This window comes from Oncorhynchus mykiss, chromosome 7 (genome assembly GCF_057628025.1).
Source record: "Oncorhynchus mykiss isolate SJ-2025 chromosome 7, ASM5762802v1, whole genome shotgun sequence".
In the NCBI taxonomy this organism is placed as follows: Eukaryota; Metazoa; Chordata; class Actinopteri; order Salmoniformes; family Salmonidae; genus Oncorhynchus; species Oncorhynchus mykiss.
Window position 1 is genome coordinate 53,274,460 of NC_143028.1, and position 18,361 is coordinate 53,292,820.

Consider the following 18,361-nt stretch of genomic DNA (forward strand, 5'->3'; position numbering starts at 1 on the left):
AAATGGAGTATCTCAGATTTACTTAAGGAATAATACGAAATGCTTAGAGACCAGGTTTCCCTAACTGACAGAAGTGGACAAAAACTTTGGAATGCAGAAAGGGGGCTGCCTACAGGGGCGGGACTACACTGTAATAGGCTCTGAAGAAATAAATAGGAAGGAAAGATCATTATTTCTTCCCAAACTTAACTACCAAAGGAGAGAGATGATAGCCTGCCGTAATGCTGTTTTTCTTTACCCCTGGGCCTGAGAAACCTTTTAAATCTCTTCAAAAATGTTGGCGAGGACCGTAGGCTAAACAACATTCCTGGACGTGCAATTCTCTCCCCTCCAGGTCATGATCAGCTCAATGTATGTGTCCTCTCAGGGCCATACTTCAGCCCATGGCCTCGACAGGACTTCATTGAAAACATATCTAAGGGAAGACTGGGACACAAAAGGGGATGTCATGAAAAAGGTTGTGATCAACGTTGGTGGCATGCGTCATGAAACTTACATGAGCACTCTCAAGAGCTTGCCTGGTACCCGATTGGCTAAACTGATGGATCATGACCCAAGTGGTGACCTTGAATTCTTCTTCGACAGACATCCAGGTGTTTTCTCCAATGTTCTGAATTATTACAGAACCGGTAAGCTTCACTGTCCAAAAGATGTCTGTGGTCCCCTTTTTGAAGAGGAGTTGGCTTTTTGGGAGGTCGACAAGGCGGACGTGGAACCTTGTTGCTGGATAACATTCTGCCAACATAGGGATGCCGAAGTGGCCCTTGCAGCGTTCGGGCCATCAGACTCAAAAGAGCACCACAATGAAGAGTTTCCAGAGTCATTCGATGTGGAGGACCACCCAGCTAATTCTCAGAGCTGCTGCAAAAGGTGGAAAGCAAAAATATGGGCTTTATTTGACGACCCGTTCTCGTCTAAGGCTGCCAAGGTCTGTATTCTTTATTCTCTCCCAATTAAAATAAAATGTAGTTTTGATAGGGACTGAATCAGGCTAGTCAGTGTGAGGCTGGGTAATTCCCTCTGGACATTCCTACCAAGCTGTGGAGAAGGTGGTGTGGTAGCAGGCAGGCTCTGTTTACTGCAGTTATAAACCATATGGCTTTTCCATAAACCAAACAGCTCTAATGACTGTGCAGAGCAGGCAGCAGGCATAGATACGGATCACAGCAGTGAAACAGAGTCACTCATTTTGAAGAACAATAAACACTTGCACTGGCTTGGAGATGCACGTGGAAGCAGCTCTGAAAGCCTGAAGCACATCTGATGAACCACACCTCTTTAAAGGCTGTGATTATGAATACTGAGTTTGTGCCCCTGCTCTGCCCCTCTGGAAACCTAATTCTCAAACCTATACATCCAGATTACCTTCTGTGCATGTGTTAATTTGCGTACCCATTTTTTCCTTTGTTAATGTAGTCTATATCACTACCTCATATTCTGAGCAGCTGAAATAAGAATCCTGCAGTGATTTGAACAAACATTCAAGGCCTTTATGAAGGCTACAACCTTCTCTGTCTGCTGTAATGGATATTGCAGTTGCACAAGCAGGACACAGTCCATACATGTTGCATTGGAGTAAAAACAATATGTGTTTTGTGGGATGCTGTAGGCCCATCTTCGTAGTTGCTGCCATTTCGTTGCCACTTGCCAGAGTTGCTGAAATAGAACATTACTACTTTGGCTGCCTGTCCGCCTCCTGTTTAGCCAATGTTTACAACTATGATTTTAAAAAATAACACTAAATTGCTAATTAGACTATATGTCTGTGTCCTGCTTGTGTTTGATATGCTGCCTAAATAGCTGCATGTAACTCCCCACTTGAGTTATGCCTTGGGGCAAAAAACTGCAAGTTTGTATGAACATGTTGATCATCTTTTGTGTACAACATGTAAATAGCTGCATGTAGCCTAATTCCCCCCCTGAAAAAAATTACATGAAATTGTGCATATGCTTAATAGCCTACTGAGGCATGGAATCCAATAAAAAGTTGGAACATGTCAACCATGCCCTTTGTGTACAACATAAGATTTGTGGGCTACACCTGGGGTGTAATCATTTGCCAAACAAGAGTTTTTATTGAACAAATTCAGGGAGATCACGCCCCGTTTTGTTTGCTTCCGTTTAGGAAAAGTTTTGCTTCACAAATACAATTTAAAACAAAAAATAATTAGATATAAATAAAAGTAGTCACAGACAAAAAGGGCAAAAAAACAACTACTACAAAAGGTAGTAGCATAAATCAAATGTAAAAAATAAGTAAAGGCACACCTGGGGTGTGCAAAAATAAAACAAAAAATCCACTGTTTCTACTACACTCAGATTCTCTTGTCGGCTGTTCCATAGGCTAGGACTGTAATAATAAAAGCAGCTTCACCAGAATTGAAGCTTCAGGGTGAATCTCAATTCTATGTTCTTCTTACATATGTTTTCCTTTCCTCCTTCTTAAAACAGAGAATATTAGTGTGCAGGAACTTCAGATCTTCTGCTCCAATGTGCTTTGAGAAGGAGATGGGGAGAGAAGATGTGAGGAATTAAAAAATGCAATTGAGATTCACCCTCAGAGTCCCTTGAATGGTTCAGTAATGTAACTCTCATTAGCTCATGTCACTCAAATGAAGGTACTGTGGCTCCATATGAAACAGCAACCATGGGATTGAGTCAGGTCAGGAGACAACAGCCTCATCTCACCAACCAATCAAACCTAGAAGACAAATAAATCAGTGTGTTGTTTGTGTCTTTAATCATTATGAGATGATCCACTCAGAGTCATATGATAACCCTTCTTGTCATTTGCAGGTCATTGCGTTTGTTTCCCTCTTCTTCGTCCTCCTTTCCATCACAGCTTTCTGTCTGGAGACACATGAGAGCTTCCACACGTTAGAGCAACGCACAGAGCTGGTCAATAATGGGAACCACACAGAAGAGGTGACGTACTATGAGATAGTGACCGAACCTACTCTGACTGTGGTGGAGGGCGTCTGTGTGGTGTGGTTCATATTTGAGTTCCTGGTCCGTTTTACCTGCTGCTCCAACATACTGGTGTTTGTGAAGAACATACTAAACATCATTGACTTTGTGGCCATCCTGCCCTTCTTCCTGGATGTGGGGCTGGGTGGGAATGCCCTGGGCTTCCTGCGTGTGCTGAACTTTGTTAGGATCCTGAGGATCTTTAAGCTGATGCGCCACATGGTGGGAGTACGTGTGTTAGTCTACACACTAAAGGCCAGCGTTCAAGAGTTCTGCCTCCTTGCTGTCTTCTTTGGAATTGGAATGCTAATTTTCAGCACCCTGGAATTCTACGCAGAGCGAGTACATGGTGACCCTGAAGACCCAACTTTGTCTGCGCACACCAATTTTAAGAACATCCCCATAGGCTTCTGGTGGGCGGTGGTTACCATGACAACCCTGGGCTATGGGGACATGTACCCGGAGACCTGTTCCGGCATGGTAATTGGAGCCCTGTGTGCTCTGGCAGGTATTCTGACCATCGCCATGCCTGTCCCAGTCATAGTCAATAACTTCCGCCTGTACTACTCCCTGGCCATGGCCCAACAAAAGCTCCCAAAGAAGAAGAAGAGGCAACACCTGCCCCTGTCTGGAACGCTTAGCCAGCCATCCCCAAGTGGGGAGCAGGTAGAATGATGCCTGTTATCAGGGGAGCACTCTTGTTCAGGTATTTTATAATATTTGTATATTCATATTTGATTATATTAATATCCCAATTTTTGTTGCTCAGAAAACAAGATCAACTTTTCTCTCTCTTTCCCTCTTAGAGTGAATCCCGGCGTTAGTCTGGCTATGAGACCCTGGATGTAGAGACTGGATCCTGATTGTACCATTACACCGGATTGGGACATTATAGCTATGTTATACCATCAATAACATTATAACATTTTACATTGTAATATCTTTATAGACCATTGCATGGGTAAAGGACAAACAATATTTGTTTGTGTGCGTTCAAGGTAGTATGTATTATTGGTTTATTCGGATCACCATTAGCTTTTGCAGAAGCAGCAGCTATTTTTCCTGGGGTCCAGACAAAAACATAAAACACAGCAAGTAACAAAACACTGATGTACTGGTAGACAAGAACAGTCACACAAATGTAAAATTATGCAATATACAGTTAGTATTCCAAACATCAAGAACACCTTCCTAACATTGAGTTGCACCCCCTTTTGCCCTCAGAACAGCCTCAATTCGTCGGGGCGTGGACTTTGTCGGGGAAAGGTGTCGGAAGTGTTCCACTGGGAAGCTGGCCCATGTTAACTTCAATGCTTCCCACAGTTGTGTCAAGTTGGCTGGATGGCCATTGGGTGGTGGATCATTCTTGATACACACGGGAAACTGTTAATTCACAGTTGAGAAACTGAGTGTAAAAAACCCAGCGTTGCAGTTCTTGACACAAACCGCTGCCCCTGGCACCTACTACCATACCCATTCAAAGACACTTAATTTTTTTGTCTTGCCCATTCACCCTCTGAATGGCACACATACACAATCCGTGTCTCAATTATCTCAAGGCTTAAAAATCCTTCTCTAACCTTATATACACTGCTTAAAGTGGATTTAACAAATTACATCAATAAGTGATCATAGCTATCACCTGTATTCACCTGGTCATGGAAAGACCAGGGGTTCTTAATGTTCTCTACACTCATTGTACAAACAACACAACTAAAGAATAATGTGTGTATAGATTGTTTGTGTTAGAGTGTGATAGAGTGTGTGGGGAGTGTGTGGGCATGTGTTTGTTTGTATGTGTGTCATTTCACAGTCCCTATTGTGCCATGAGATGTTGTTTTATCCATTTGTTTTATGTAATTTTGCTGTTTGCTTGAGTAATTGGAGATGGACGGGAGTTCCATGCGATCATAGCTCTGTATAATACTGTGCATTTCCGTGAATTGTTTTGGACATGGGGACTGTGAAGAGACCCCTGGTGGCATGGCTTGTGGGGTATGTATGGGTGTCTGAGCTGTATCTTATCTGATTATGCAACTTTTATACCAGACATAACCCTCCCCATCTTCACAACTTTGTCAAAATGACTTGACCATGATAATTGACCATTGAATGTTACCTAGGAGTTCAGCTTCCTCAACTTGCTCAATGGTCACACCCTTTATGCACAACTCCATTTGAGGTTTAGGTCTTAGAGAATGTTTTGAACCAAATACAATACTTTTGCTGACATGTAGAGTTTTTAATCATATTCAAGTTTCAGTCAAGTAATTTACACTGAACAAAAATATAAACACAACATATGAAGTGTTGGTCCCATGTTTCATGAGCTGAAATGAAAGAGCCCAGACATTTTCCATGAGCACAAAAAGCTTCTTCCTCTCAAATTCTGTAAACAAATTTGTTCACAGTTCGTCCGTGTAGTGAACATTTCTCCTTTGCCAAGATAATCCATTCACCTGACAGGTGTGGCATATCAAGAAACTGATTAAACAGCATGATCATTACATGAGTTAGAGACAATAATTGGGCACTCTAAAATGTGCAGTTTTGTCACACAACACAATGCCACAGATGTTTTGAGGGAGCATTAAATTGGCATGCTGACTGCCGGAATGTCCACTGCAGGAATAACCACGCCAGCCCAGGACCTCAACATTGGCTTCTTCACCTGCGGGATCGTCTGAGACGATATTCTGAGACTAAACAATATTCTGATTGGCTGGACCTGGTTACCAAATGGGTGGGCCTATGCCCTCCCAGGCCCACCCATGGCTTTGCCCCTGCCCAGTCATGTGAAATCCATAGATTAGGGCCTAATGTATTTATTTCAAGTGACTGATTTACTGTAAGAGTAAAATCGTTGAAATTGTTGCATGTGTTGATATTTTGGTTTAGTATAGCTATACTAATTCATTTTACATTAATTGAGCATTGATTTAGACATGTACTTTTCTATATGTGAAACAATGAGTTGAAACAATGCTATTTCTGTCATTTGATCAATACTTGCCTGGTTAATTCTTATTCATGATTTGTTTAGGTGAGAGTGTGAAATCACATTGATATTTGAAACAAAATGGATAATTTATCAGGGGAAATTGAAACACAGATGAAATGCATTATCTTTGATATAAAAACATTACAACCTCTAACAATATTAACACTACAAATTAAAACATTGCAATTATAGTTACTGTATATTCTATAGTTTCTACGTTTCTGTTAAGTAATTTTGTAATATGTCACAGTTGGGTGAGAGCGTAACATCACCACAATGTCTGTCTGTAATAATCATCCGAAATAAAAATGTCTACTGCCTGTGTTCTGATGGGTTAAGCCTGTGTTCTGATGGGTTAAGCCTGTGTTCACAGCTGTGTCCTCTTGTTGAAGGGTTGTACATTGGCTTCTGAGAAGCCCTTTAGTTCTCTGCCAAAACATCCATTATGAGGGAGGACAGCACCATTTCCTCTTCCAGAATAACAGCTGTGTACAGATATTTGTCATCTGTTGGCCTCCAAGGGATTGCTTCACAAATATGTACAAAGGGCGTATTTACATTGCATTGAAATGTAAATTAATTATGATCCTTGTGAACCATGACAATACTTTCCTCTGTGTACAGTATATATTACTTAATGAGAGTGAGGACGTGTGATTGTGTTCTGCTGGGAACATGGTTATGTCCCAATATGGGATATGTTGAGTGCCAAATGATTAAGTTTGCACAATGCTAGGGGACCTTATGTTCCAATTGTAAAGAGAACGGCAGTGGTTCAGGCCATCCAAACTACAAGTATCTTATCTACACATCTAGCTTGTCCTAAAAGTTCAATACAAATCACTTGACATGTTCTTTATGGTTTATTGATATTTTTGTTGATATCCCAAAAAACAATGTTACTCTTGTCACGTGTAGTTTCAATAACGTACAATCGTCATGAAGGAAGAGAGAGTTGGTTTTGGTTGGGCCTCCGATTCAATGTTCAACTTGTGCTTGGTAAGTCCCTGCACCCACTTATAAGAAGGAAACTCACTAACACACATTCATAGACACAAATACACATACCCACACTCACATTATGTTGAGAGTCACTAACACTTTAGCTACAAAGGGGCAGTTCCTAACAAGTCATTTTCCCTACAGAGGTTTTAGCCTCCAATCCCGTTGCTGTTACTGCAGCAGATATAATAAATAGTACAATGCTTTAACAAAGACTGTACCCACGCTAGGGCAAACACTGAGCATACCATCATGCAGAAAACAAAAACATAACACTACTCTTGAGATTCAAGTGAAAAAGTGCATTCATATTCACCACATCCAATAGTCATTTCCTCCACATTAACTCTCATCGAAACAGTTCAGTGTTAAGACATTTATATACTTCACAAGTTTTGCTCTATCTTTCGAATAATTGGATTATTATCGGGTGTAGAATCTTACAGACGTAAGAATATTTACAGACGTTTAAAGTGAGGGATTTTGACTCAAATAAAGCTTGACTAGAACTTCAAGCAAAGACTGGTTGTATATTAACCTACTGCATAGATATGCTTATCCATGTGTTCTTGTCTGGAGGGCCACGCCTCTCTACAAGCAGCTGAGAGAGGAACACATGAGAACCAGAGTGCTGCACATGTAGCTCCTCAGAGTTCGACAATACACGTTCTCAAAACGAGGCTACATTAGGATCACACAAGGTTAACATACTGTACCCACCCCCTCGTCGCACTCCTTTTACACTCCCATAGTCATAGATAAGGTATACCAACTACAAAATAGAGAAACTTCAAATATACACAGGATGAAAAAGTACACCCGGTCACGTTTGCAGGTAAAATCTTAATTAGTATTAAACATTATGCGCACCAACATACACAGATAGAATATTATGCAGTAATATAAATGTAGTCAATTTAATCATCAACACCATGGCTTTGAACATTGTGACAAAAATACAAATAAAGCAATCCTCTTCATAAAAGAAAGCTCTCTAAAATGGAATCATTGACTTCACAGCTATTTGTAATTCAAACGACGATAAGAGTGACAGGCCAAGTAGGCATTTTACTTTATGAAAGTGGGTCACATTTTTTTTTGGGGGGGGGGGGGGGGGGGGGGGGCATTTCCTTCCTTCCCTGCCATTTCAGATTGTCAAATGTACTTTTTTTTTGTTTGTTATGGCAAGAACGAATGGTAAAAGCTTTGCAATCTGTGTGATGAAACTGTGTAAATACTTGTGGGAAAAGGTCTTGGCAGATATTAAACTAACACTGTGTGCTTTTGTGAGTTCTCTATCTGGTTTTAATACTTCACTTCTGTAAGAGGGTTGAAATTGTCCAACGGAGAACTGTGCTCTTGGTTTAAATTAAGACACACTTACATACTAAGCATGAAGCACTGCCATTCTGCTCATGAGTATCAGTAAACAGAGATTTGAGGATCAACCATTGGAAGGTTTATATTCCTCAGTAAAATGGAGATTGCTTTACAGTCAGACTTCGATCAGATTTGGTCAAAGCTCCTTAATCATCACATCTGCTGTAATACATTCCAATTTGTGCCTATAAATACTAGTCTTTCTTGGATGCACCAGAGCTCAATTTTGAGTCTCATAGCAAAGGGTCTGTTTTTTGTATTTTTAATACCATTTCCAGACATTTATAAAAAACAGTTTTTCGCTTTGTCATTATGGGGTATTGTGCATAGAGTGATGAGGACCTTTGAATAAGGCTGTAACTTAAAATGTGGAAAAAGTCTGAATTCTTTCCGAATGCACTGTATAGATACTCACATTCAGTTTCACTTAATGCCAACGTAAATATGATTTTCTCTACATTCCCCTAAACTGTGTCTGCAATAAGCAGAGCAGAGCAGAATAAGAATACTGTTGCCTGGCCTCTAGACCAGAACAGACTGCGTGTCCAGCACTGAATACACTCCATTAGGGATAGATACACACCTGTAATATCTCAGACACCTGACCATGTGGTTCCTTGTCAAAGCAGCCCCTGCTGCGGTAAACTCTAACATCTGGGTCTGTTGGAGAGGGGGAGAGGGGTGTCTTGTGACTAGGGTCACTCATAGCGTGAGGGTGGAGGTGTTTTGGGCAGCGCTGCAGGTCCCTCTGGTGGTGAGACTCTGTAGGGTTAAATGTGAGTTGGCCTGTAGGAGGGTGATCGTTAGGGGTTTAGGGGCAGGAACATGAAGAGGAGTGATCATGAGTCGGACTCAGGGACAGTGGGGGTGACGGGGGTGGTGGGGGTTATGGGGCCGATGTTGTTCTGGTAGCCCGTCCGGTAGCAGCTGTTGGCGGACGAGGAGTTGGAGTTCTCCAGGGGTTTGGTGCCTGGGGGGACTAGGTTGGCTTGGGACGGGGGCTTGGGCAAAGGTGTCTCTCTTGGGTTCTTGCCCAGGATGAAGTGCATCTCGTCCACCTTCTCCAGGTTGGAGATGTCCTTCATCATGCCCTTGCGGTAGGAGACGGACAACTTGTTGGAGCCATCAGACATCAGGTTGAAGTGGCGGGCGATGAAGACGATGGGGAGAGGAAGCATGGCCATCACGATGAGGGAGAAGCACATGGCCAATGCCCAGGGAGGGTAGCTCTGGAAACGCTCCTGAGCCTATAGAGAGAGAAACAAGGGAAATAAGGAGAAAAATGAAATACTCCTGGTGCTGACTTCAAACTCTGTAACAAGGCTAGTACACAAAATGTCAAGTGTCTATATGAAACTCTTCACTGTTTTCCAACAGGTTGACTGACCAGTTCCTCCACCCATGCATTGTACCCTGGCGGGCTGATGGCCATCTCAATGACAGTAGCCATAATGAGAACGATGAGACAACGGGAGACGTACTTCCACATGTAGAAATAGAAGGCATGGGGCCGGAAACCCAACATATCCTCAAGGTCCTGCATAAACCTTACACACATACAGGTGGGTTTAAAATAGGTCCAGACAAATCCTTCAGTTTACAGTATTCACATGTTCCTTGACTCTTTCTCTTCACCCTCTTATCAAACAAACCTCTTATCAAACTTTCCTCTTATATCATATGAAAACACACATTGCAATATCAGTGAGTTCACTTTTAAAAGCTACCTCACACTATGCGGCTCTCTGGGGAGACGCCATCCGGTACCTCTTGGTGCCGTAGATCCAGGCCACTGACACATTCTCTAGGATGACCGCGACAGTGAGTGGCAGACCAGCAGAATAGTTATCAAACATGATGACAAAGTAGTTCCCAGAGCGCTGGACGAAGAGCAGGCCACAGATAAAGGCTATGATTACAGCAGCACACTGAAAACAGATAAAACTACACTTTATGGAACAACGCAGACTATGAAAGGACACACACAGATGCATACACACACACACGCTAACATGCACTCTACACACACGTACATTGTAATATTGTTGTATTGTGGTATTATACAGTGGTATAAAGTACTTACTGGAAGTAAAAATACATTAAAGTACCACTTAAGTCGTTTTTTGGGGGTATCTGTACTTTACTATTAATACTTATTTTACTTCACTACACTCCTACAGAAAATAATATTATTTTTTTACTCCATACATTTTCCCTGACACCCAAAAGTACTCGTTACCTTTTGAATGCTTATCAAGAGAACATCCCTGGTCATCCCTACTGTGATAAAGTGCGTCTCGGTGAGAGGTGTAGGAGTCAGGCCTAGGAGAGCTGGGATTTTTTGAGAAGCGTGTTTAATGTAGAGATCTGTACACATAGTTCACCAATACAAATTTGGCCCAGATGAATGTCCAAACAACGCTCTCGAAGGAATGCAAACTCGTGTCAGTACACGGAGGAACAACCACAGTTCCGACACTAGCATAGAATACTGAACGCTAATACTCACAAGCTTAATCCTGCACGAATTACAGCAGGTAACAAGTGCCCTATATACCCACAGAAATCAAAGCAATTGAAACCAGGTGTGTAAAGGAACACAGACAAAACAACCAGAAAAAGAAAAAGGGATCGTAGCGGCTAGTAAACCGGCGACGCCGAGTGCCGCCCGAACAGGGAGAGGAGTTACCTTCGGTAGAAGTCGTGACAATTATTTTTCAGTGTGGCCCTGGCTATCCGTAACTTTAAAAAACAAGAAAAAGGTGCCGTCTGGCTTGCTTAATATAAGGAATTTGAAATGATTTATACTTTTGATACTTAAGTATATTTGAGCAATTACATGTACTTTTGATACTTAAGAATATTTAAAACCAAATACTTTTAGACTTTTACTCAAGTAGTATGCACTTTTACTTGAGTCATTTTCTATTAATTAAAGTATCTTTACTTTTACTCAAGTATGACAATTGGTTACTTTTTCCACCACTGATGATACATTTTGTATTGTAGATATGTAGTGGTCGTGTAGTGTTGTAATAATTTGTTGTATGATGTACTGTTTTATCATTTAATTGTTTTGGGTAACTGCCTTAATCTTGTTTGGATCCAGGGTAGCTGCTGCCTTGGCAGGAACTAATGGGGATCCTTAATAAATACAAATACAGAGAAATAGACAGAGGGAATTGGAGCAAGATGAGGTAGCTAAAAGCATTAGTCTGAAAGTGTGCAGTGTCTGCAGCTTTTAAATAGCGTCTTCCTCACAGGTGAATTGGTAGTGGAGTTGAATAACCTTCACATTATGTAAAACCTTTTGTCTCCTTGGATGACAAAGTCTTGACTGTATGTATGTAACATTGCTGTTATTGCTATTACTTTGTAATCAGCCCTGAAAGGACTACAACAATAGAACAAAAAATGAGTCATCCTTAATAATCTCAGAATTTGTGAGTCTTACCTAGTTCCCCACTCTGTCTTGGTGAAAAGTGCTGAATTTGTGTATGAAACTATGATAGAGGAGAATGGGAGAGCCATAGTTGGTTTTAGGGCTGACCTGTGAAGAGCTCCTTCTGGATCTTGTAGGTGTCGAGGACGGGCGTGGTGATGCCTGTCATGGTGCCGATCATACTGCCCAGGCCCAGGTTGATGAGCATGAAGAAGAACATGACGGACCAGAAGGGAGAGGCCGGGAAGTGAGTCATGGCCTCTGTGAAGGCAATGAAGGCCAAGCCTGTACCCTGCACTGACTGCAGAGAGAGGGATGGATATAGAGAGAAAGAAAAGAGTGGAGCAGAGAGGGAGCAAAAGAGGACCAAGAGATTGTGATAGAGAGAGTTAGAGGGGACAGAAGAGACAAAAAGGAGTTTAATAAATACAGCATAAGGATGACGAGAAAAAGTCTAGTTGGTATGGTGTTGTGAAGATCATATTCAGACCCAGTTGATGATGGATGATGTAGAGCTCACAGCCCAGACAAACAGACCCACTGCACCTTGTTGAGCTCATCCTCCAGAACACAAGGGTCCAGGCCCAGTTTAGCGAAGCTGCCCTCCTTCACCGTCTTGATGACACCGTACATCTCAGTGTACTCTACGGTGGACAGCTGGGAGAAGTTCACGTGTGGCGGAATGAGGTAATGACTCAGCACGTTAGAGTTCAGGCAGCCAATGATCTTCTCTGCATTTCTGAAGGGACCACCGCGAATCATGTTAGTGCACAAGATGAAACGTACTGCAAAAGTCCTGACTCTGATCACAGAGAGGGCACAATAATAAATGTATGGTGTGAGCAAAGAGTGGTTTCATTCTGGATTAGACATCATACATTTCCTCCACTATGACTAGTGGAGAGTAGGGTAAGTTGAGCCATTTTTTACATTCAGCATCAGTCCGTCAAGGGAAATATAGTTTTCTTTCTAACAAAGATACCTATATATATTTTAGAATGTTGTGTATATTGTTTGGATGTGCCAATTCGTAGGTAAGTTCTGTGCATTTCAGGCTACTAAGCCCATGAAACTGGTCTGCGAGATTCTTGATATGTTTAGCAAGCTCAGACTCCATGTCATCAGATAAGACCTTGTGTGCCTCTGCTACTCTGTCACAGCCTCTCTTTTGCACAGGTATACTTTTTTGTTGTTGTCAATGTACCTCTTCAATGTCATTCAGTCAATTTTTTCATCCCTTGCCTCCTGCTCGAATGGACTTCTTCCTTTCTCTCACTTCCTTGGCTGCTCTCTCAAGAACCTCGGGGGGGGGGGGGGGGGGGGGGGGGGCGATACCCCTACCCTTTTTATGTCTGTATGCACAGGATATGATGTCTTCTCTGTAACAATAAAATGCACTTGAGTTCATATGCATGACACATTGCAAATACTATCAGTTTTAGGCATACAACTGACCAAATGTAATCATCGTTTGTATGGGGTATGGAGGCCATTGGCTCAACTTACCCCATGGCCATTGGCTCAACTTACCCCAAGGCAAACATTTTGACTATATTAACCCACACAGCTACAGGGATAAACTTTCATGCTAGGTTTAGGACCTCATATGGTAGCTTATAAAGACCCCAACTGATGTATAAAACAATCTTAAAAATATATACTTTGATTTAGATACAAGCATCATGACACAATAACTTAACACAATACACTCATTTGACTTTGTGAAAACCAGTTTTCAGTTTTTTGGACCTAACTTGCATACCACTTTTTCGATGTGGTTTCTTCATTCATACTCTATGAAATTATGACCTAGTCCTAAATATTTGGCCACATGATTCATTTTGTGTATGGTTTCCTAGAAACAACGGTGGCTCAACTTATCCCTTTGACTCAACTTACCCATCGACCGATAGGGCAGTTGATTTGAACTCACACTATGACACACTTCTCACTCATAAGGTTTGCCTTGAAGCCCAGCACGGCGAACACCACCAGAGTAGCCAGGATGGAGGTGACAAAGTTTATAAAGGAGACGAGCATGGCGTCAAAGTGGCAGTTGTTGTCTATCTTGTTGTAGCTGGAGAAGGTGATGACTCCACCGAAGCAGGCCAAGGGCAAAAAACACCTGTGTGGCTGCCTCCCTCCACACCTGGGGCTCCAGCATCTTCGCCAGCTTGAACACATTATAACACACTGATGGACTGGTTAGGGCCTGTAAGTAAGCATTTCACTGTAAGGTTGTATTCAGCGCACATGACAAATAAACTTAGATTTGATTTGGTTTTAATTATTAGAAATGTTTATAAATTATATAGGGGTAGTGTTAGATAATTTCCAGTCATCTGGTGATTTTCAGTACCTGTACTGTTCTCTTTGAAGTGGAAATCGATATAAGGTTAAATATTAGACATGTGTAAGCAGAATGAAGGCTGAGCCTATAGAATGTACAAAGCTGGATCAACATCAAGTTAACCATTAGACATGTAAAAAACAGAACGTAAGCAGAGTAGATGAGGCAAGGTAGACCAACACAAGACGTGACTGGTCTGGGCCATATCTGATCTTGTGCATGTCCAGTAGCCTTCACATGGGTTAATCATACACAGACAACATCGGCCTGAAGTTGTGAAGATCTTTGGACAGGAACAATAGATAATCAGTTATAGGCACCATTAGACCTGCATTAGGAGTGTGCATGTCTGTGTGTTACGCCACCAATAGAATCTATGCCCCAATGTCTGAGCCAATAAGAGAATGGAAACTAAGCAAGACAACAAGATTAATAAAGTGGAGTGACAATGTTATGTAAGGGTAAGACAGTATAAAATCAGAGTACTAAGAATGGAGAGTCAGTTCTTCCATGGAATTGCTCGGCTTTGTTACTTTTTGTAATAAAGTCCATTTGAATTCACAAGCTCCGGTATCTAAGAAATATTTGATTCAATATTTCCACAACAGTAGTAGCTGTCATACCACTGGCTTTTCCCATAAATGACAGCATGCAACTGCAATGGAAGCTTCTCTGAGTATGGGTGTAGGGGCCTTCTCTAAATCTCACCTTGGGAGTGAACATGTGTGCAATGCCATCGACGTCACCCTTAAACAGTAAACCTCTCACCAGGAAACAGAAGAGCACCACGTAGGGGAACAGAGAGCTGAAATACATCACCTGTCAGACCACAGGAAACATTCAGTCACACGTTCTGTATTATAACTACACCATCCATGCCAGAGGAAGGCAGGACACCAGTTCATTAGGACTCCAGTTCGATAGGACTCCAGTTCACTAGGACTCCAGTTCACTAGGACTCCAGTTCACTAGGACTCCAGTTCACTAGGACTCCAGTTTAGTAGGCTAATATTCCAGAGCAATTTTTTGTCATGTCATGTTCTTTAAAAGTATGACCTGTCATATATCTTCCCTACACTCTTTTGACTCTCCACAATGCCCCCAGCCCCTCTCCCCACGCACCCTGCCCCTCTCCCCATTGTCCCCTGCCACTCTTCCCGACGCCCCCTGCCACTCTTCCCACACCCAGTGCCCTTCTCCCCCACACCCCCTGCCCCTCTCCCCCATCCCACCTGCCCCTCTCCCCCACAAACCCTCCACTTCTCCTCACAGCGCTTCCTACCTTTCCGGAGGATGCGATACCTCTGATGACAGCCAGACAGACGATGATCCAGGCCACCAGCAGAGACAGGGTCATCTTGACGTTCAGGCCGCCGCTGTCTGCGATGGTGCTGGTAGTGTTCAGGGTCTGGCGGTACCAGAAGTAGGTGGTGGCCGAGCTTTTCTCACACTCAGGATCCACGACTGCAGAGGGGTGAGGGGGAGGGTCAGTGAGGGGGATGGAGAGAGAGGGGGGGGGGGTGAGAAGAGTGTTGGCGAAAAGGGAGGGAGGTCAGAGAGGATGAAAGAGGGAGAGAGGGGGAGTAGAAGGGTGAAGGATAGAGAGCAGAGAGAAATATAATAAGGGAGAGAATATTTACACAGGGACCAAATCCCCTCTGCCCTCTGGATTGGCTCTCCCAGACTGACATTAGTAAGGTAAACCAACCTGGAGTCAGGGGTAGACGTAACAGGGGTAGAAGTAAATGAAAATGACGGGACACTGAAATTAGTATGATATGTTACGTTTGGTATGGTATGTATTCAATTGTGGATGTCCATCATCCATTTCGTGTGATATGTTACAAAGTACAGTTAGTATGATATGTTCCGAATTTGCCATACGTATGGTATGTTATGAATTTCAATTTGTTGTGAGTAACGTTAGCTAGATGGCTAGGTGCTAATGCTAATGTTAGCTAGGTGGCTAACATTAGCTAGGCTAGGGGTTAAGGTTAGGGTTAAGGCTAAGAGTTAGGTTAAAGGGTTAGGGTTAGCTAACATAATAAGCAGTTGCAAAGTAGCTAAAAAGTAGTTAGTAATAGTCATTTCATTTTCGCCTTAAGTAACCTTCTGTCTTGTTTGGGTTTCCATTTACTATGTTTAGTCTATGAGACCAGCCTGGGTAAACAAGGTCATTCTTTTACTTGGTATGCACAGTGTGAGCACTCATTCAGGACTCTTTAAATGTATCTGTGCTCATATTTTCACCTTTTATAGTTAAACCATGGGGAAATGATACATGGATTTAAGTCTGGAAAAAGCAGTCTTGCAGATGTACTGCACAAATACACACACATGGACACACATGCATGCACGCACAGAAATGGCCTGCTCAACTAAGTGTACCAGTCTCTATTTATGTCAGGTAGATGGCAATGTTCTGCAGAGGAAATAAAGATAGCCTCCTCCATAATTATATTTTTATCCTCTCTTACTTCCTCTCTCTATGAATGATGGCATTCAATGTTATATTCAGTAACTCTGTCGATCTGCGCCCCTCTCTCTCTCTCCCTCCCTTATCTCGTGCATCTCCCTCCTTTCCTACATGTCGCTCCAGAAGCACCAAACTGTATTAATAGTGAAAGCTACAGTAGGTCTGAATGACCTTGGTCTGTGTTCTTTAGGTGATTTGACCCTGTCGGTGCCAATGTGAACCACAGTCTATCTGATGTGGTTAGTGCAGACATGTAACCCCGGGGCCAGCCCCAAAAGTTATTGGGGGGGCACACGGGGAGTGTGGCGAAGGCAGGTAGGAGACCTGCGCCAACTTCCCGTGCTTACTGGAGAGAGAGAGAGGGACCGGGCAGGCACCGTGTTATGCTGTGAGGCACCGTGTTATGCTGTGTGTCCCCGGTGCGTGTGCATAGCCCGGTGCGGTACATCCCAGCTCCTCGCTGCCAGAGTCTCCCGTCTGTCCTGAGCTGCCAAAGTCTCCCGTCTGTCCTGAGCTGCCAGAGTCTCCCGTCTGTTGGAACTGAGGGGCTCCTCACCACCAGTCCATCTCACTGCTAGTTGACGCCACACTTTCAGTGAAATGGCATAGTGTGTGTGAATGTTAATACATACAGTATACAGTACTAAGAGGCAATTTCAATATATTTTTCATTCAGATGGTCTATATAGGCAGGAGGAGTATGTTATTGTCTCATGTTCCTGACAATCTTCTGAGCCTCCATGTCAATGAGGACAGGCAGAAGCTAAATAAAACAAGGTCAGGAAATAAATTATTAAAGTGCACTCTTTCATACATTTTCACTGTGATCTCTTAAGAGGTAAAAGAGCCATCCCTTACCTCTCCCACGGCACTCTCAGCCACATGGAACTCCAACGGGGGGCTGTCTCCCCCCAACACACAGTCTCCGCCTCTCTTTCACGATCTAGTACATTATCCAGTTTACTCATCTTTATAGTCCTATTTTTTTTATCTGTTACTTACTCATACAAATGTTTGTCACATTCTATGGAATGAAAAATGTGAGATTGTGAGAAATGTGAGCTTTCTCCATCATGGTAACACAGAGAATCAGAATACTTGTTTTAAGTTGTGTGAGGTGATGCAGACAAGGGGAACAATGTTTAGACAGGCTTTGCTCAATTACAATTCAAGGCATATCTATTGTGTCCCCTGAAAGAGAGTTTGCCTCATTAGCAATTGCAAAATCCAGATCAACAGATTCACACAAAGTTTGTTTCCATTCCATAAAGCAACTGAGGAAAAACACAATTTCTACGGTGTGTACCACTTCAATGAAGAAGAAAAACACAATTTCTACGGTGTGTACCACTTCAATGAAGAAGAAAAACACAATTTCTACTGTGTGTACCACTTCAATGAAGAAGAAAAACACCATTTCTACTGTGTGTACCACTTCAATGAAGAAGAAAAATGCCATTTTTGACAACTCAGTAAAGCATCAACTCCGTCATTTTCTGTTAACGTCAACTCTGTCAGAGAGCTGAAAGTTGTAATAGAATGGTTGTTTTACTTGGCGTTTTCAAATTAATAATTTTACAGAGTTTAGAATTGTTTATATTGAACTTTTATTTTTAGGGGGGAAAATATGTTTGTTTTGAGAATACAGTGCATTCGAAAGTATTCAGACCCCTTGTGTTACCTATAAGCCTTATTCTAAAATTGATTAAATTGTTTTATTTAACCTTTGTTTAACTGGGAAAG

The 18,361-nt window shown here is 42.3% G+C and overlaps 1 protein-coding gene and 1 pseudogene across 2 annotated transcripts; one reads left to right on the forward strand and one right to left on the reverse strand.

Moving 5' to 3' along the window:
* Positions 1-95: 95 nt before the first annotated feature.
* On the forward strand, positions 96-6,292 carry LOC110528089 (voltage-gated potassium channel KCNC1). Its single transcript, XM_036983640.2, has 3 exons — positions 96-928; positions 2,797-3,673; positions 3,774-6,292. Exons 1-2 carry the CDS (start codon positions 338-340, stop codon positions 3,640-3,642), a joined length of 1,437 nt encoding a protein of 478 aa, XP_036839535.2. The 5' UTR covers positions 96-337; the 3' UTR covers positions 3,643-3,673; positions 3,774-6,292.
* Positions 6,293-6,818: 526 nt separating this feature from the next.
* LOC110528983 (sodium-dependent neutral amino acid transporter SLC6A17-like) lies at positions 6,819-15,694 on the reverse strand (annotated as a pseudogene). The gene is made up of 8 exons (XR_016497499.1): positions 15,425-15,694; positions 14,851-14,961; positions 13,726-13,965; positions 12,339-12,531; positions 11,901-12,093; positions 10,118-10,278; positions 9,738-9,897; positions 6,819-9,597 (listed from the first exon to the last, which is right to left on the reverse strand). The product of XR_016497499.1 is annotated as a sodium-dependent neutral amino acid transporter SLC6A17-like (transcript).
* Between the last annotated feature and the right edge of the window lie 2,667 nt (positions 15,695-18,361).